Consider the following 18360-nt stretch of genomic DNA (forward strand, 5'->3'; position numbering starts at 1 on the left):
CTCTCGACACGCACGCAGCACACCAATAGGTGTCAACCTGCCAACATGAAGGAGGACGGTCATGAGCATGGGGACCCCGGACACGGCTCATGCAACCTGTACGGCTTGCTGCAAACCGCGTTGCCCTGTGCACGTCACTTGGGCGTTCTCGCCCCACTCCGATACTTGCATCCATGTCCCACCCCACTTAGTAGACAACGTAGGCCAGCCGGAGGGGCAAAGCGAAAATGGCGCTGGCTTCGGCACCAGGGATGCCGGACCTCCAGGTGCGTTCGTGTGCTGCACCGGCGTGGCCGACATGTGTTTATGACTAAAGTTCATGTTTGCTGCTGCAGCTGCGCATGAGCAAGAAAATTGCGCAGCTGACGAAGGTACGCGGGCTGGCATGTGCACAAAGCACCACGGCTTGTTGACCGACGCCCCTTTTATGCAACAGGTCATTTACCATCTCAACAATAAGAATGAAGACAATGAGCTGGACTTGGCGGAGCTGGCGGAGCAGTATGAAACAGAAATTGAGCAAATACTGAAGGACACAGCTGATAAAATAAACCACTTCAAGGCACAGCTGGATGCAGCTAACGACGCAGCGCGAATAGCCGAGCTGACCAAGGTAACGAAGGGGCCGCGGGTAGAGCAGCACGGCACGGGCTCCCGAACCGGCGCACCGATTTACTCCACGCCTCGGCTATCGGCACTCACGCCGTGGGCTGCTCCTCCCGCGCTCAACTTATGTACATGCAGCAACTGGAGGCGAAGTATGACGATGAGCGGCGACGGTGTCTGACGGAGATAGAGAACATCCGCAAGGTGGGCAGGGCCGAACGGCGGCGCACTAGCAGAAACCCAGCGACAGCTCCTGTCGACAACAGCTTTCCTGGTGACTGAGGCGCATCGCCCATTCCCTTGCGCTACTGATCGCAGCGAGCTGCTGAAAAGGAGCAGGCGATCCAGAAGGCGGCGTCGAAGCAAATTGAGGGGCTGCAGACACAGGTAGACGAACTGCAGCGACAGCTGCAGGCGCGCATCAAGGAGGTCAACGAGCTGTCCAACAATGCCAACGCCAGCGGCGCGGTAAGCCGCCACACGTTTACCATCTCCATTGCTCCCACCCAGACCCTGCCTTGCGCGCCGAGATGTGCCTTGCTGCCTGCTGTTACCCGCGACCTCGCCATCAAACCTGCGCTGCCGCGCTCCACAAAGGCTGCGTCCGCTGCCATGCACCCAGGAGCTGCAAGGAGCGCTGGCGCGCGCGCGGGCGGAGACGGAGGAGGCCATCCAGACCCACAACAAAAAGTACAACGACATGCTGGCGGAGCGCATGCGGGCGGAAGACGCCCTGAGCGAGCAGCTGGACGCGGCGCGGAGGGCGCTGGAGGCGGAGCAGCGGGCGCGCGCCGACGTGGAGGCACAGTTCGGGGACGCGCGCACGCGCTGGGACCAGGAACGGGTGGCCATGACGGAGGAGCGCAAGGTGCGGAAGGTGGCGGCGCAGGGTGGGGCGGGAAGGCCCCAAGGCGTGCTGGTGGCGGGCGACAGAGGCAGGGTCTGTCAAGGGCAAGCGGCACAAGGGACGGGGCGGAATGGGGCAGGGCAAGGGTATTCCATGCCGTCTGCAGCCCCTGTGGATGAAGCGTCACCACCTCTGTTTTGCATCGGCGTCCAGGCCAGCGATGCTAGCTGGAAAGGGAAGGTGGAGGCGCTGGTGGAGGAGGTGCAGCGGGAGAAGGCGGCGGGCAAGGATGCGGCCAAGAAGGCGGCGGACGCGGCGGCGGTGGCGGCGGCGCGCATCCAGGACCTAGAGGGGCGGCTGGCGGGTGTGGAGGGGCAGCTGCGTGACAAGAGCGGCGAGGCGGACAGGTGCGTGCATGCGCGTCATGCGGTTGGGCAGGTGTGAAGGCAGGTCAAAGGTATGGACTGAGGGTGGGGTTATTTGACGGCGGCAAGCCCTAGGGACTGGGATATGGGTGCCGCGAGGGACGCCCTCTTGGCGTTCCCTTAACCCTCCGCCACCTGTCGCGCTGTTGGAGGACCGACGTGAGTGACGGCCTCTTGATGCGCACTCAACCCGCCGCTATCTTGGCAACCGCTGCCGTTGCCTCTGCTTCCGCAGGCTCACCAAGGAGCTCAGCACGCTCCAGGCCGGCAGCGCAGCCCAGATCGCCGAACTGGAGAAGCAGCTGGCGGCGGCCCGGGCGCAGCTGGACCAGCTGTCTGCAGGGGCGGCAGGCGACAAGGAGGCGTTTGCGGCGGCGCACGCGGCGGCGGCGGCGGAGCAGGAGCGCCTGACCGGCGCGCTGAAAAAAGCGGAGGGCGAGCTGGCGGACACGCGGGCGCAGCTGGCGGCGGCCAAGGTGCGGCGGGCGGCGGGCGGTGCGGGGGCGGCTATGGGTCTCAGCGGGATTGACCGCGCTGTGGTCATCATGCTTCTGGGGTCCGTGTAGGGGTGGAACTAACCGTGGACTGGGAAAGCGACGCTTGCTGCTCCACCGCTCCAAATGACACCGTACTGTCCAAATGCGTGGCTGCCCCCAGCACGAATCTGCCACAAGCGTGATAGTAACGTAGCATGTGAACTGGCTGTTACAGACGGAGATCGAGGGCCTCAACGGCCAGCTGGCCAAGACGCGTGTGGACGGCGACGCGGTGGCGGGGCAGCTGCGCAGCCGCATCGCCGCCCTGGAGGAGGAGGTCAAACGGGCCATCGCCATGGGGCAGAGCGATGCCGTGGACGCCGCAACAAAGGTGGGCGTGGCCACGCATAGTCCTTGCTACCTCAGCCTCAAGTACCGGTGACGTACGAAGTCACGTCTTGAATTGGGTATGTGATGGCTGGTCCCACTCTCCAATCCATATGACCAGATCGCATCACTACTAACCTGCGCCGGGGCTCATACTACTCTTACCACACCATCTGAAAACCTCTGCAGATGCGCGACGCGTACGAGAAGAAGCTGGCTGACGCGGCGGAGGCGGCCCGCAAGGCGCTGGAGTCGGCGCAGCGGGAGCGGGATGACCTCATAGAGGCCGCCAAGAAGGACGCGGCCATGCGGCTGGCGGGCGCGGAGGGCAGCGCAAAGAGCCAGATGGAAGACCTGCGGAAGAAGTGGGTGCGGCGCGTGTGGGGCTGGATGGAACCAGATGCAGCTGCGAGGGATGCGTCCGGTGGTTAGGGCGGAGGGGCACCTGGCGATGCACGTTATGAGGCACGTTCACGAGTTCTGCTTGCGGTGGATGCTGCAGGTTGGAAGCGGATAAGGCTGCGGCGGTGTCAGCGCTGGAGGCGGCGGCAGCCAAGGCGGCAGCAGAGGCCAAGGCGGCGCAGGAGGACCTGCAGCGGCGGCTAGCGGCGGCGGAGGCGCTGGCTGCGGAGGAGCGCAAGGCCAAAGAGGCGCTGGCTGCGGAGCTGGCGGAGCTGAAGGCGGCGCTGGAGGCGACTGGCAAGGACGCCAGCGCAACCAAGGTGCGGCGCTGTGCATTGCTTGATGAGGGCCATCTTGCTTTCTCGCCGTACTGTTGTGTTGACCGCTGACCCATATGCTTTGTTTGCCCGACAGGACCAACTGGAAGCCCGGCTCAAGTCACTGACGGCAAGCGAGAGCTCCATGAAGGTCAGCCGGAGGGGTGGGGGTGCGTGGCAAGGGTGCATGGTTGGGCACGTTGTACATAGGACCTCAAACTCCCGACCCGTCACGCGCCACCTCACTGCCTCAACTCACTTTCACTCGTGTTTGCCGCGGTTCCAGGATGAGCTGGCGAAGACCAAGTCGGCGCGGTCGGCGGCTGAGTCCCAGTCGGCGGAGCGGCAGCAGCAGATCACCGCGCTGCAGGCGGAGCTGGAGGCAGCCAAGAAAAAGGTGCGCGAGCGCGTGCGAGCGTGCGTGCGGGCGGGCGGGTACCGGCATACCGGCTGGGGCCCGCAGGTGTACACTAAATTCCTGAGGAATCGAACAGTCAACTCGCGTTTACCCCCAACAACTCAGACGCGGCCACCTGCTGCCCAAAGCATCCCGCTCATGCACCACCCGCCCACTTTGACCCTGTAGGCCGAGGAGGACAAGCGCGCGGCGGCGGCGCTCATGTCGTCGGAGCTGTCGCGTGTGGAGCGGGAGGGCGCGGCCAAGGCCGAATCACAACTGCGCCAGGTGGGAGGACGTGGAGGAGCCGTGTGAGGGGCTGTGTGAGGAGCCGTGTTGAAGGGCTGTGTGAGGAGCCGTGTTGAAGGGCTGTGTGAGCGGCCGTGTTGAAGGGCTGTGTGAGCGGCCGTGTTGAAGGGCTGTGTGAGCGGCCGTGTTGAAGGGCTGTGTGAGCGGCCGTGTTGAAGGGCTGTGTGAGAGGCCGTGCTATGCTTCATGCTTGCGTAGCAGACGGGCGCGAGCCCCCATCAGACTGAAGCATGAGGCCGCAGGGCTGTTGCTGGAGTGGCCAGCGGACTTGTGTGGACCTGTGCAACAAAGCTCTCAACGTGCCTGGATCCGCAGGCAAAGCAGGAGGCGGACGCGCGCCTGGTTGCGGAGCTGAGCCAGCTCCGGTCGCAGTTGAGTGCGGCGGGCGGCGCGGCAGAGGCGTCGCTGCGGCAGCAGTTGGACGAGCTGCGGCGCAAGATGGAGGGAGACATGGATGCCATGCGCAAGACGCACGCACAGGTGCGCCGGGTGCTTAATCGGTGACGCTTTCCGTGGCCAAACCCGCAGGGGTCCCATATGTCCATAGTTTTCATAACGACACTAGTAATCGCACGCGAAATGCCGTGCAGTCATTCCATGAAATTCCGTTCCGTATCTTGTAATTACACCAGGAGCTCGAGGAGCTCAAACGGAAGCACGAGGCGACGCTGGCCGACTTGCGCGCCACCACGGCCGCGGAGCTGGCGGCCGCCCGTTCCTCCGCCGCCAGCAGTCAGTCCGCAGTGGAGGACGAGCTGCGCAAGGCCATGGCGGCGGCCGTGGCGGCGGCGGAGGCGCGCGGCCGCGAGGCGGCAGAAGCGCTGCGGCGGGAGCTGGGTGCGGAGAAGGAGAGGGTGCTGGCAGATGCGGCGGCGCGGGCGAAGGAGGAGGCTGAGCGCGCTTCTGCGGCGGCGAAAGAGGAGCGGGAGCAGCTGGCGGCGGCGCATGCCAGCGCTTCCGCGGCGGCGGCGGACCAGAAGGCCAGGGACTTGGAGGCGGCCAACAAGGTGCGCGGCGATGAGAAAGCAAATTTCCCTCCTCTGCAGTGTTAGGCGGCGAGCATGCTGCAAACCGCTGTTGCACCTGCAGTGTCGCCTGTTGTTTGTCGGTGATGGGCGCTGGTGGAATGTGGGTATCGTATGTCGTCTCACCCGGATGCACTGCTGACACACCGCAGGCCCGGGATGCGGCGCTGGCTGCTGCGGCCAAGTCGCATGAGGACGCGGTGGCGGCGCTCACCAAGCAGCACGAGGCGGCGCTGGCGGCGGCGCAGGCGGAGAGGGACAAGCTGGACAAAGTGCAGGTGAGTTATACGGTGTGTTATACCGTAGCTGGTCCCTGAATTGCACAGCTGCATAGAGGTGTTTGACCCACATCAAGGGCATGGAAGGCCAGGCAGATGATCAAGTGCCACTCCCGAGCACTGCCCACAATTAGACCTTTGTCCACTCAACGACCCACATCCTTTTTCCGCAGGCCGCGCTTGGCAAGAAGGCTGCGGGGCTGGAGGAGGAGAAAGCGGCGCTGGCAGCTCGTGTGGAGCAGCTGCAGGAGGCGCTTGCCAAGAAGGCGGCGGAGATGGCGGACACCGTGTTCCGACTCAAGCAGGTGGGGCGTGCAGCTTAAGGCCGGGCGGTTTAAGTTCTTGCTGCGCACAAGAGCTTGCTCGGAAGTAGGGAAACGCAAGATGAGTACCGGTGTGGCACGCATCCGAACATCAGGCCGGTGATCCCGATGCCCTTGACCACTGCGGCCCCAAGCACACATCCACCCACCTGCGCATCCATGCTCTGCCTCTCCCTCCACCTCGACCCGCTCAACCGCCCACATCCGCGCCTCTCCACGCCTCCCTCTCCATCCCCTCAGGACGCCGCCACGGAGCGCGACCAGCTGCTGCGCTCCTACACAGCCGACAAGGAGGTGCTGCAGGCGGAGAGCGCGCAGCTGGCGGCGCAGCTGCGGCAGCAGCTGGCGGACGCGCGTGAGGGCGCGGCACAGCAGTACGCGGAGCTGGAGGCCAACTACAGCGAGCTCAAGGCCAGGTGGGGGCTTAGGAAGCGCTGTGTTGACAGTCGGCAAGTGCAGGGCAGGAGCAGGGCGGGTAGAGAGGGAGCAGAGGGCAGGGAGCGTCTGTGACGCTGGGCACAAGGTGGGACTGTACATGACGGAGACGCGTTGGTGTCCTGGTGCTCAGCCTCTTTGCCGTCTGTTGCACCGCACACGAGTTGTGGCCCTCGGGACGGTAGGCTGATGCAACTCGAAACATGACTACACAACTCAAAAGTAGTACAACACTGCTTACAACACAACAGGTGGGACGCGCGCGAGCCGCGTGAGGAGGACGTCCGCCGCATCGCGGAGCTGGAGGGCTTTGTGCGGCAGCTGGAGGAGCTGGTGCGCACCAGCGAGGAGCGTATGGCGCAGCTGCGGGCGGAGCTGCTGCTTCGCGAGGACAACTACAACAAGCACTTCAAGAACGGCGGCGCGGGCGAGAAGGTGGGGGATGTGCGGGTGCTAGGGTGCTGGCACGGGGTGCCGGGATACGCTCAGATGAGCCGTTTCGGGGGTGCCGCGGGCCCAAAAGATGTTGTGGTGTTTGTGAGGCTTGGGGCACGGGTGCGGAGCATGCGGGCCAGTGCCTGGGTGGCTGGACCCTGCCAATGTGCTCCGCGCCTACCCCCCCGTGGCTTGGCTAGACGACCTAGACCTTCCTCTCATCATCCCATCCTTGTGCATGCCTCTCTGCCTCGCTCCGTGTGTGTCCTGCCGCAGGTGTTGAACGTGGATATGGCCATGAACGCGCAGAGCGGTGTGGTGGACTGGATGCTGGGCAACAAGAAGAAGCCGGGGGCGGGCACGGCTGGAGACGGCGGCGCCGGCAAGGGCGCGTCCATGGGGCGAGACAGCGGCAGCGGCCGGAAGTGATCGTGAATGCTGGTTGCAGCAGCAGGAGGGCAGTTGAGAGGGTAGTCAAATGTGGCGACAGGGGTGTCCGGGTGTGGGTGCTGGGTGCTGAGTCGAATGTGCAGCTGTGCTCACAGCGGCGTACATACTTGGTTGGGCGGTGCTGTGTTTAAGCGCGGTGGGGCCTTGGAATGTTTGTTAGGTGGCGGTCGGAGGCGCAGGGCATGGCCGTGGCGTCGGCTTGACGGTGATTGAAGCAGCGCGTACAATTCATGCATTACTTGTGCATTTGTACAGATGAGCAACAACAGGCACCTGGTGCTGTGAAGCTCGGGTGCAGTGAGCACTGAGCCGGTAAGCTGTAACAGTGTGACATTGACCTGCATTGACTGGTGACTGGCGCATACCAATCGCACCGTTGTGAGATATTCAATAGCATCATACAAAGAAGCACAAGATTTAAATGAGGTAGCCGCGACAGCCTGCTGCAGGCGCACGGGATCCGTTCCCGCCAAGCCCCTTGGCCAATCCCCCCTGCATGTCGCCAACTCATCTTGTGTCTCTCGTGCATCTCTGTACCGTCAACGCATAGCTTGTCCAGCACACTCTTCAGCACTGACGCAGCTTGACACATCCAAACTTGTGCCGTCGGCGCTGCTCCCACCCAGCCACTGCGACCCGCTCGAATTTGAAAAGCCTACTTTCCGGAAGCCCGTGCCCGCAAGCTCGCCACCGCACTCAAACGCGAGGCCATTTGCAGGTCACTGCCAGTCGCTGCAGCATCGAGTGAGTGAGCGGTGCGATAGCGAGCAGCGTTGCCGCGCTCGGGTCCCATCCACCCGACCCCGGTTGTGCGCGTCACAGCTGCGCTCGCGGACCGCCATTGCCACGCCAATCACTGCGCCCTACAACTGCGCGCTCACACAATGCAGGAATGTTACCAGGGAGCGCGGCCGGCGGCCGCGGCCGGGGCGCCGGTCCTCCCGCCAAGCCGTCTTCCGCGGCTCGCCGCAGCTCGCAATCAAGCAGCTCCGCAGCGCCTGCTGCTGAAGCTCTCGAGGCTGGCAATGCCAATGGCGGTGCCAGTGCTAGCAGCGGGTGCGCGCTGTCCACCGCCGAGTTAAAAGTATTGCTGTCGGCCGCTCAGCGCCTCTTCCAGCCCTGCCCCCGCTGCTTCAATGCTGCCGGCGGCACGCGCAACGCGCACACCTGCTTCCTGGACCTCAACCAAATTACGGTCAGTGCTGGTTAGGCAACCAGTGAATGCAAACGTTCATTCGGAAAGAGGGCTGCGCAGAAGAGGCCACAAGGGTGCGTGTTAAGGATACCGTAGTAAGCGCGCAGCTGCGTGGGCAGGCTAGTGGCCTGTGCCCGAAAGTGCAACACCCCTACGTAGGGCATGACATGCAACCGACGCTAACGCTGACCTGGCGACACCGTATTTGCTGCAGGCGGCCTGCAGCGGCGGCGGCAATGGTAGTCGCCCCTTGGATGAAGACGATGATGAGGCAGTGAAGGAGGCGGCGGATGCGGCGGCGGCGGCGGCCTGCTGCCACAACTGCGCGCGTGACGGCGCGGCGGACGGCGGGCGTCAGGTCCAGATCCGGCGTAACACCTATTGTGACGGTGCGGAAGGGGCTGGGGGCTAGCGTGTGGGCGGGTCAGTGGGTGGGTCAGCGGGCGAGGCGGCCGTCAGGTTCTGGTAGCTTGGCAGCCAGGACAGTAGAAGAGCTAGCTGGCAGGCAAGGTGTTGCAGCGGCAGGATAAGCCCAGGGGCCGTGCCGTGCATTACAATCGCAAGGGCCGCCATGTTTGCCCCTCACGCACACCACTTCCAAGCCACACGTTGTCGCCACGCCGCAGTGCTGCGTGCCGCCGACGCGGCTGCGCTGTACGACATTGGCGGCGTGCAGCAGTTCTCCATCAACGGCCACAAGGTGGTGTTCCTGCACGCACGGCCGCAGAAGAGCAAGTAAGTTAAGCCCCCGGTTCGTGCGGTGGCCGCTGCGATGCGAGGCTGCATGGGTGAAGCGGCCCTGCTATCCCCGACCTGCCCCACTACTGTTGGGAAAGCACTAGGGGAGCGGTCAACACCATGTGTGCACCAGCTCATTCCGCTCTGCACCCCGCCTCACGCCACTTGCGGCCGCCGCCCCACAGGCCCGGCGCCGTGTCTGAGTGCGGCCACTGCCACCGCTCGCTGATGGACGCCGGGTCGCGCCACTGCTCGCTCGAGTGCAAACTCAACTGGCAGCAGCGCGCGCCGCCGCTCACGCAGGAGCAGGTGCGCACGGCCTGACGCCGCACCCAAGGCGCTGCCATTGCATGCGCCATAGCCCCAACCCAGATCTTCCCCCGCCATGCACCGCTCAGCTAATCCAGCACCCACACTGTTTGATACGGTACCACTCTGGACCGCCCTCAGGTGGAGGCCGCCTGCACCGCCGGCGGCGACCCGCGGCAGCTCAAGATCCCACGCCGCCTGACCGGCGACGAGCCACCGCCACAGCACCAGCCGCCAGCGCCAGCGCTGCCGCCACCGCCGTCGCAGCTGCCGCTGCTGCCGCCGCCACAGCAGCAGAGCGCGGGCCCGCACAGCAGCTCGCCCTTCGCTGTGGCTGGTGCCAGTCCCTGGCAGCAGCACGCTGCATCGACGGCCGGGGCGGCCGCCGCTGCCTCGGCCGCAGCTGCCGGTGCCGCCCAGGCGGGTGGCGGCTCCAGCCCCGATGACGCGGTGGCACACGGTGGCGGCGGCATTGGCAGCGGCGGGGCCTCGGGCCGCCGCAGCCAGCCGCGCCGTCGCAGCACCGGGCAGATGGCAGACGGCTTCTACCTCGGCCTCAGCGGCGGCATTGCCGGGGCCAATGAGCCGTCGGCAATGGAGGACACGGCTGCAGCCGCTTCATGGGCAGCGGAGCTCGAGCCCGGCGCAGCCGCGTCGGACGTCATGGGCGCAGCTGTGCTGCTGTCGCGTCTGCAGCACCCGCCGCAGCACGGCAGCAGCCGACCGCCGCGCCCGCCCCAGCACGGCACGTACGCGCGCCCGCCGGCCCTGCCCCGGCCGGGGCGATGTCCCGCCGCCGCCACCGGGCTGCTACCCACAGCAGCAGGAGCCTACGGCGGCCAGATACCCCGTAGCCAGGGTGCCGGCGCCGCTGCCGCCGGCGGCGCCACCGCTAGCGGCTGCACCGAGGACAAGAGAGGACTCGAGCAAGGAGAGGCGGAGCCGCCACCACAGTCACAGCCACGGCGCTGGCGCGAGGACGCGGGCACCGTGGGCGCGGCGGCAAACAGCGCGCAGCTGCTGCTGCAGGGAGGCACCAGCTGCACCACTAGCAGTGGTGGCCGTGTTGCTGTGCCGCTGGCAACGAACGCGGTGTTGAGGACGGAGCACGTGGACCTTGCCCGGTTCCTACTGGACCAGCTGCGGGCAAGGGGTATCTCATGCGGTATGCCGCCACCATCAATCACGGCGGTACCGCTACCGGCTGCCGAGGGCGGGATGGGCGGCGGCATCAGCAGCGGAGCGACTGCTGCCGGTGCCGCTGCCGTCAACCGGCGCCGCATGTCCGCAAGCGATGTTGGTCCGCCGCCGCCCGCCGCGGCCACGTCGGCGGCTGGCTCTGATCTGCAGCGACTGCCACTATTGTTGGGAGAGGCTGCAGTGATTCGCTGCGCCACGGGCCCCTCTGTCGTCGCAGCGCCCGTCGCCTCAGCCGCCGCCGTCGGAGCCAGGCCTGCTGCCGCAGGCTCTGATGCTCGCAGCGGCACTGCCAGGCACGGCGGCGGCATGGGTCTCAAGCGGCGGTCGGCAAGTATGGACCTGGGAGAAGTCTTTCGCCAGCAGCCCAACTTCTCAGTCACAGCCGCTGCCGGTGCTGCTAGCGGTGGTTACGGATGTGGCTACGGCGGCGGCTCCGCTACGGCTGTGAATGACGACTTCTCAGAGGTTACGTCGCCACACCGGTTTGGAGGTCGCGGGCAACGGCCTGCGGGCCCGCAAGCGGCGCATGGAGCAGGCCGTGGTGTCATTGGAGCAGCAGGCAGTGCGCCGGCTGCGGCGGCTGAGGCGGACGCGCTGGCTGCACACATGGCCTTGCTGAGCCCCTCCCGGCTGCAGCGGCCGCTGCTGCCATGGGAACGGCGGGTGCCTGCAGCTGCAGCCGGTGGCTTGGGTGAAGCTGCAGCTGGCGGCAGCGATGGCCATATGACAGCAGGGAGCCTCACTGCCGCCGTGGCGGCGTGGTCCAGGTCACGTCGCGGCAGCGGCGACCTTTTTGGCACATGGGTCGGGACCTCCCTTCCCGGAGGACTTCCCAGCCAGCCCGCAGGCGCGCAAATGGAGCCAGCAGTGACCACGAGCAGTAACGACGACGGCGAGCAGGCGACTGGCCCGCGCCGCGTGAAGGCGCGCAAGGGTCAGCCTCACCAAGCGGCCCTGGCCTAGACACTGCAGGAATTCGACTTGTACAACCTAGAACTTTCGGGCATGGCGAAGACTCAGCAATAAAAAAGCTTTCTCTATAAAACAACTGTCAAGTGCCCCAAAGAGACGAACAGGCGCGCTGCTGCAGTAGAAGTTTGCTGGCAGATACCAAGTTTAAATGTTGTCGCAGAGGGTCTGTAGATAGCGGGAACTAGAACGCGACTAGGGTTGCCAACCTTTGACGAATCCAGGAGGGACTTTTCCAGGCCCGGCTGTCGTTTCCGTTTTGGTACTGATTCCTGTGTCGCTCCTTCCGTTCTGACTCAAGTTTTAAGGTATCGATCGGTATGATTATTCGCGCATAGGAGCTACGCGTGCGAAACTGCAGAACTGGCTGACGAGGCCGGAAGGCCATTGACGCCAGGTAGCCTCCTTACCTCAATAAATCTTTAAGTTATTAGCTGGCATATGGTCCTAACGGGCTACCGGTGGGACACCGCGCTGCTCGGTCAATCGAAGTTTTTCGCCACCCATTTCCCACACCAGCGCGCACGCATTTGTGTCGCTGTAAAGGCCAATCTGAAATAACTTCATTCACTAATAAAGGATTCATTTGGCAGGCCAATTGGCCCCAGTCTGGCTGGTTGTTGGAATTCGGCCTGCATTGGCCTTGGCCTCTACGGAGCGCAGCGGTCGGGCATAACTTAAGCCGGCGCGTATTTATTGCTTCAGACATACGCTGAGCGCTGCTCACTTACATAGTCAGGCGCGCCTGGCTTTCCTTCTCCATACAGGAGACCCACCCTAAACGGTTGCGCCACTCGGCGCGGCGGAGCGACAATGGCCGCGTTATCATGGCAAGGAATTGTGGCGGTCACGTTCACAGCCCTCGCCTTCGTGGTGATGGCTGCTGACTGGGGTGAGGCGGGGGAAGCGCAAGCGTAGGCGCGAAAGTGCAGAAACGGGTCCATGCATTGCGGTCGCTATGGCGGGGTTCACGCGCGCTGGCTCTAGCACTGGATGACATTATGGTATATTGCTATTGGCGCATGGTTCGCATCGTCATCTGCATATCAGCATCCCGACGTACGTGTTTGCCACTTCGTCTCCGTGGCACGCACCGCGCGCCAGTAGATGTGCTCGCGTCGCTCAGTTGTTAACCCGCCCCGCCCTGCCATATCCTGCCACTCACGCGCAGTGGGACCTGACATCACCTTCACGGTACTACTCGCCTTCCTTACGGCATTCGATGGGCAAATCGTCACGGTTGCCAAAGCCGCGGCCGGCTACGGCAACACAGGCCTTCTTACAGTCGTGTTCCTGTACTGGGTGGCCGAGGGCATCACCCAGACCGGCGGCCTGGAGCTGATTATGAACTACGTGCTGGGCCGCTCCCGCTCCGTGCACTGGGCGCTGGTGCGCTCCATGTTCCCCGTCATGGTCCTGTCCGCCTTCCTGAACAACACCCCCTGCGTGTGAGTAACGTGCATGCATGTTGGCTCTCTGGGTTGAGTGGGCCTGGTTTGCCTGTGTGAGTGTATGTGACCACAGGCCCGCTGCTGTACCTCCGTCCCTTAGCCCTCTCGCTGCTCAGTCACGCCCTTGCCTTCCTCGCTCATTCCTGCTCCTCTCACACCCGCAGCACCTTCATGATCCCCATCCTGATCTCGTGGGGCCGGCGCTGCGGCGTGCCCATCAAGAAGTTGCTCATCCCGTTGTCGTACGCGGCCGTGCTGGGCGGCACCTGCACCTCCATCGGCACCTCCACCAACCTGGTCATCGTGGGTCTGCAGGACGCGCGCTACGCCAAGTCCAAGCAGGTCGACCAGGCCAAGTTCCAGATCTTTGACATCGCGCCGTACGGTACGTGTGTGTGCGGGTATGGGGTTGGTGGCTGGTTACGGGCACCCCCGGTGACGGGTTCATAAGTGGTTCACTTTTTGGTGAATGGGTGGGAGAGGGCTGCGAGCGCTTGGCCTGAAGATTCGGGTCCTTTCGTTCTCAGCTGCCCAGCTGTCCCACTTCGCCGACCCCGCCATACAACCACACACAACACAACTATGCCGCCCGCTCCTAACCTTCGACGTACACTCTCCACACTCATACACACACACACACACACACACACACACACACACACACACACACACACACACGCACACACACGTGCAGGTGTTCCCTACGCGCTGTGGGGCTTCGTGTTCATCCTGCTGGCCCAGGGCTTCCTGCTTCCCGGCAACAGCTCCCGCTACGCCAAGGACCTACTGCTGGCGGTGCGCGTGCTGCCCAGCTCCTCCGTGGTGAAGAAGAAGCTCAAGGACTCGGGTCTGCTGCAGCAGAACGGCTTTGACGTCACCGCCATCTACCGCAACGGCCAGCTGATCAAGTAAGCTTCGTGCGTGGTTGGTGCGCGTGCGGGATGCATACCGTAGTAGCTTGTGGTTCCGCATGCCGGTGCGGGAAGCTGAGGACACGGGCTTGAGGGGAAGCGTGCCGTGGCGCATGGTGCTTGATCCTGACTGTGTACTGTTGGTGTGCCACCGGCCGGCAGGATCTCGGATCCGTCAATCGTTCTCGACGGTGGCGACATCCTGTACGTGTCTGGAGAGCTGGATGTTGTGGAGTTTGTGGGTGAGGAGTACGGACTGGCGCTGGTCAACCAGGAGCAGGAGCTTGCGGCCGAACGCCCCTTCGGCTCCGGCGAGGAAGCCGTGTTCTCCGCCAATGGCGCCGCGCCCTACCACAAGCTGGTCCAGGTGGGGGAAGAGTCTGCGATGCGTGTGCGCCTAGCTAGGTGTGAGTGTTGTGTTATTACCGTATGTGTTTCGAGAAACCATTATTGCGGCACGGTTGAATTGCTGGAGGGTGCACGTGCAACTGAGGTGACTGACGTGTGCCAAACGCCCAAACGCGCCTCCCCGCAGGCCAAGCTGAGCAAGACCAGTGACCTGATCGGCCGCACCGTTCGTGAGGTGTCGTGGCAGGGCCGCTTCGGTCTGATCCCCGTGGCTATCCAGCGCGGCAACGGCCGCGAGGACGGCCGCCTGAGCGATGTGGTCCTGGCCGCCGGCGATGTGCTGCTGCTTGACACCAGTGAGTCTTTGTCTGGTCACTCTGGTTGCGCGTGTCTATCTTTGTGCTTGGCAATTCATTTGTATGTTCCAACATATCGTCTGGTCGCTCCGTCTCCCCTCATGGTGCCATGTGGCTGTAACCCTACCTGCCCGATCCCCGTCTTCATCGGAGCGCAGCTCCCTTTTACGATGAGGACCGTGAGGACATCAAGACCAACTTTGATGGCAAGCTGCACGCGGTGAAGGACGGCGCTGCCAAGGAGTTCGTTGTAAGTTAACGTTCTTGGAGTATGTGCTCGGTATCATTCCCGGCATTTTTTGAAAGATATGACGGGGCGCCATCAATACTCATCACGCACGCCTGTATGCACCTCCGCGCTCCCTCCCTCAGATCGGAGTCAAGGTCAAGAAGAGCGCCGAGGTGGTTGGCAAGACCGTGTCCGCCGCCGGCCTGCGCGGCATCCCCGGCCTGTTCGTGCTGTCCGTGGACCACGCCGACGGCACCAGCGTGGACTCCTCCGACTACCTGTACAAGATCCAGCCCGTGAGTTGCGTATGGGCCGTTGTCACAGTGATATTGTGTGCCGCTGGTGCGTTTATCATACCTAGCGCCGCACCGCAGCCTAAGCTTGCTCGTTGGGCGGCGCTGGGTGGAGGCAGGCGCCTCCATGCCCGAAAGACACGGGGCCGCTCATCACCGCCGCCATGCACGCGCTTGCATTTATGCCAACCCGTCACCATGCAAACGAGTAATTCACACGCAATACCCAACGCGAAACACGCACACAGGATGACACCATCTGGATCGCCGCTGACGTGGCCGCCGTGGGCTTCCTGTCCAAGTTCCCTGGCCTGGAGCTGGTGCAGCAGGAGCAGGTGGACAAGACCGGGACCTCCATCCTCTACCGCCACCTGGTGCAGGCGGCCGTGAGCCACAAGGGCCCACTGGTCGGCAAGACCGTGCGCGACGTCCGCTTCCGCACCCTCTACAACGCCGCCGTCGTGGCTGTGCACAGGTGTGTAGGGGCGTGTTCAGAAATTGAGATAGCAACCTGTGTGTGTGTGTGTGTGTGTGTGTGTGTGTATACGCGCGCACATGGCTTGGCTACATGCCATGCCTATTCGGCTGGCGCGCCTCAAAAGCCGCTAATCTCGTTCGGCTGCCGTGCCCTACCGTACCTCCTCTGCCTCCTCCTGTCCAGATCTAATGCCCATGCCCGCCGCCACCAATCCCTCTGCCCGCAGGGAGAACGCGCGCATCCCGCTCAAGGTCCAGGACATCGTGCTGCAGGGCGGCGACGTGCTCCTGATCAGCTGCCACACCAACTGGGCGGACGAGCACCGCCACGACAAGTCCTTCGTGCTGGTGCAGCCCGTGCCCGACTCCTCGCCGCCCAAGCGCAGCCGCATGATCATCGGTGTGCTGCTGGCCACTGGCATGGTGCTGACCCAGATCATCGGCGGCCTGAAGAACAAGGAGTACATCCACCTGTGGCCCTGCGCCGTGCTCACCGCCGCGCTCATGCTGCTGACCGGCTGCATGAACGCCGACCAGACTCGCAAGGCGATCATGTGGGGTGAGTTTTCTCTGAGCTAGCTGGCTTTGCGGCCTTTGCTTGCCGTACGGTATCGCATCGATCGTGCACCCGTGCTCCTACCTTCCACGCTACCCAACTTGCCTGTCAACCACCATTCAGTTGGTTGCTTGTCGAAGCTTAACTGATGACTGGCTCGTTGCTCCTCTTGATGCAGACGTCTACCTGACCATCGCCGCCGCCTTCGGTGTGTCGGCCGCGCTGGAGGGCACGGGTGTGGCTGCGAAGTTCGCCAATGCCATCATCTCCATCGGCAAGGGCGCTGGCGGCACTGGCGCCGCCCTCATTGCTAGTGAGTAAAGTCACGGGGCAGCCGCACACGTCGAAGAAAGGGCACCCACAAAAGGGCTTCGATGGAAGTACCCCTAACGCGGGTGCCGCGCTGTCGCATCAGCACGTTCATGCACACGTGTGTACAATGGCTTACTGTGCGCCCTCCTACCCCTTGCCCCCAACCCACAGTCTACATCGCCACCGCCCTGCTGTCCGAGCTGCTGACCAACAATGCCGCCGGCGCCATCATGTATCCTATCGCGGCCATCGCCGGCGACGCCCTCAAGATCACGCCCAAGGACACCTCCGTCGCCATCATGCTCGGCGCCTCTGCCGGCTTCGTGAACCCCTTCTCCTACCAGACCAACCTGATGGTGTACGCGGCCGGTAACTACAGCGTGCGCGAGTTCGCCATCGTGGGCGCGCCGTTCCAGGTCTGGCTCATGATTGTGGCCGGCTTCATCCTGGTGTACCGCAACCAGTGGCACCAGGTCTGGATCGTGTCTTGGATCTGCACCGCCGGCATCGTGCTGCTGCCCGCGCTGTACTTCCTGCTACCCACCCGGATCCAGATTAAGATCGACGGGTTCTTCGAGCGAATTGCGGCCGTGCTCAACCCCAAGGCCGCGCTGGAGCGCCGCCGCTCGCTGCGCCGCCAGGTGTCGCATACGCGCACCGACGACAGCGGCAGCTCGGGCAGCCCCCTGCCCGCGCCCAAGATTGTTGCGTAAGCAGTCGATTGAAAACATGCGGGCGCGCACGCGGCTTGCCTGTGATCGTGGGGTGCTAAGTTGGGCGATGTAAAGCAGCCTACTGGATGTGGGTTTCGTGAGTGCTGGAGTGCGGGAGAGAGTGGTGCCGTGCCGAGTGGGATACCTAAATCGAAAACCTTAACAGATGTGATGCATCGGGCATTGTTGGTCGCATTGGCAGCTGCCGACACTACTGTAGTGTGCATATGTGTGCCGTGTTCTAGTGATTTGATCTGTGTTAACCAGACTGGGCTTAATAGCCTTGATGTCTGATGTATGATAGCTACGGCGGGCATATATTCCCCCGAGGATCATCTCGGGAAGTGCATGGGGTTGTGGCTTGAAGCCTCAAACATATACATGCAAGCAACGGAAACTCGGTTGTGTGTGGGTCTGCATAACTAGAGGGCACACTGTTTGCATGGCAATATGACGCGCCGTTTCGACTGCAAGAGCGCCGATGCTAAGCACGTGAGCAGTCAACTAGACACGGGTCAGCCTGCGCGTGCGTTGTGGTCATCAAACATGGTGTTGACGGAACATGAGAGATGGGCGTGTGTGGTGCGTGTCGGTTGAGCTAGAGAGTGTGCCAGGTGCCGGGCGGGTTTTGGGGGGGGGGGCTCGGACGTCCTACCTGCCAGCTGAGCCTGCGGATAGCACCCTCGTGGCACCCGCAACACGGGTACGGCGGCGTGCGCCTGCGCCTGGCGGGGTGTTGAATGTAATCCTGTGAACAGAAGCGCATGCAACATTCAGCGTCTGTTGCGTAGCTCTTGCTGTCGGAATCAGCCAGGTAGGCTGGTAGTGCAGCTGCGCTCGCGGTTCACCAAAGATGTCATAGACGTCTTCCTGCATCGATCGCTGGGCTGCCGAAAGCCCGTATACTGGGTGGCGCAAGGCCGTGTACTGGGGGGTGCAAGCATGGGACTGGAAGCGGCCACTGTTGGTCACTTCATGTCCATTGAGTATAATATGATCGAGCGCTGGTTCGCTGCATCCGCGCAACTCAACTCATTAAGCCGACCCGGCAGCATAGAGACATGCGCTTGCTAGCCATCACGACCTGGACGGGCACCCTGGGCCAACACTCCCTCTTGAATTTTGAACATCCCGGAAAGTTTGGGGTTGGCGCTAATTACGCGGGCATTAATTAGTGTATTCCGCGGGGCT

General features: G+C 63.4%; 4 protein-coding genes across 4 annotated transcripts; all 4 read left to right on the forward strand.

Moving 5' to 3' along the window:
• Positions 1-101: 101 nt before the first annotated feature.
• Positions 102-7543, forward strand: CHLRE_12g502700v5 (uncharacterized protein). The gene is made up of 21 exons (XM_043068116.1): positions 102-266; positions 336-371; positions 437-613; positions 745-810; positions 925-1074; positions 1229-1474; positions 1667-1860; positions 2114-2354; positions 2590-2745; positions 2931-3106; positions 3244-3463; positions 3558-3611; positions 3747-3857; positions 4047-4145; positions 4482-4646; positions 4799-5173; positions 5344-5469; positions 5643-5774; positions 6033-6208; positions 6479-6662; positions 6939-7543. Exons 1-21 carry the CDS (start codon positions 228-230, stop codon positions 7089-7091), a joined length of 3276 nt encoding a protein of 1091 aa, XP_042918251.1. The 5' UTR covers positions 102-227; the 3' UTR covers positions 7092-7543.
• Positions 7544-7621: 78 nt separating this feature from the next.
• Positions 7622-9323, forward strand: CHLRE_12g502678v5 (uncharacterized protein). Its single transcript, XM_043068115.1, has one exon. It carries the CDS (start codon positions 8005-8007, stop codon positions 8320-8322), a length of 318 nt encoding a protein of 105 aa, XP_042918252.1. The 5' UTR covers positions 7622-8004; the 3' UTR covers positions 8323-9323.
• A 78-nt stretch (positions 9324-9401) lies between these two features.
• CHLRE_12g502650v5 (uncharacterized protein) lies at positions 9402-11943 on the forward strand. The gene is made up of 2 exons (XM_043068114.1): positions 9402-9442; positions 9496-11943. Exons 1-2 carry the CDS (start codon positions 9431-9433, stop codon positions 11515-11517), a joined length of 2034 nt encoding a protein of 677 aa, XP_042918253.1. The 5' UTR covers positions 9402-9430; the 3' UTR covers positions 11518-11943.
• A 158-nt stretch (positions 11944-12101) lies between these two features.
• On the forward strand, positions 12102-18353 carry CHLRE_12g502600v5 (uncharacterized protein). Its single transcript, XM_001690923.2, has 12 exons — positions 12102-12415; positions 12695-12971; positions 13139-13359; positions 13669-13882; positions 14048-14252; positions 14421-14589; positions 14748-14839; positions 14962-15114; positions 15360-15586; positions 15816-16147; positions 16323-16457; positions 16628-18353. Exons 1-12 carry the CDS (start codon positions 12337-12339, stop codon positions 17167-17169), a joined length of 2646 nt encoding a protein of 881 aa, XP_001690975.1. The 5' UTR covers positions 12102-12336; the 3' UTR covers positions 17170-18353.
• Positions 18354-18360: the final 7 nt, after the last annotated feature.

This window comes from Chlamydomonas reinhardtii, chromosome 12, assembly GCF_000002595.2.
Source record: "Chlamydomonas reinhardtii strain CC-503 cw92 mt+ chromosome 12, whole genome shotgun sequence".
Lineage (NCBI taxonomy): Eukaryota > Viridiplantae > Chlorophyta > Chlorophyceae > Chlamydomonadales > Chlamydomonadaceae > Chlamydomonas > Chlamydomonas reinhardtii.

Bases quoted from the DNA above. Each gene is read 5' to 3' on its own strand.
- CHLRE_12g502678v5 (XM_043068115.1), top strand. From the start codon at position 8,005: ATGTTACCAGGGAGCGCGGCCGGCGGCCGCGGCCGGGGCGCCGGTCCT.
- CHLRE_12g502600v5 (XM_001690923.2), top strand. From the start codon at position 12,337: ATGGCCGCGTTATCATGGCAAGGAATTGTGGCGGTCACGTTCACAGCC. The intron at 13,360-13,668 runs GTACGTGTGTGT...ACACACGTGCAG, and splicing joins CTTTGACATCGCGCCGTACG to GTGTTCCCTACGCGCTGTGG. The intron at 15,115-15,359 runs GTGAGTTGCGTA...ACACGCACACAG, and splicing joins ACCTGTACAAGATCCAGCCC to GATGACACCATCTGGATCGC.
- CHLRE_12g502700v5 (XM_043068116.1), top strand. From the start codon at position 228: ATGGCGCTGGCTTCGGCACCAGGGATGCCGGACCTCCAG. The intron at 811-924 runs GTGGGCAGGGCC...TACTGATCGCAG, and splicing joins AGATAGAGAACATCCGCAAG to CGAGCTGCTGAAAAGGAGCA. The intron at 5,470-5,642 runs GTGAGTTATACG...CTTTTTCCGCAG, and splicing joins ACAAGCTGGACAAAGTGCAG to GCCGCGCTTGGCAAGAAGGC.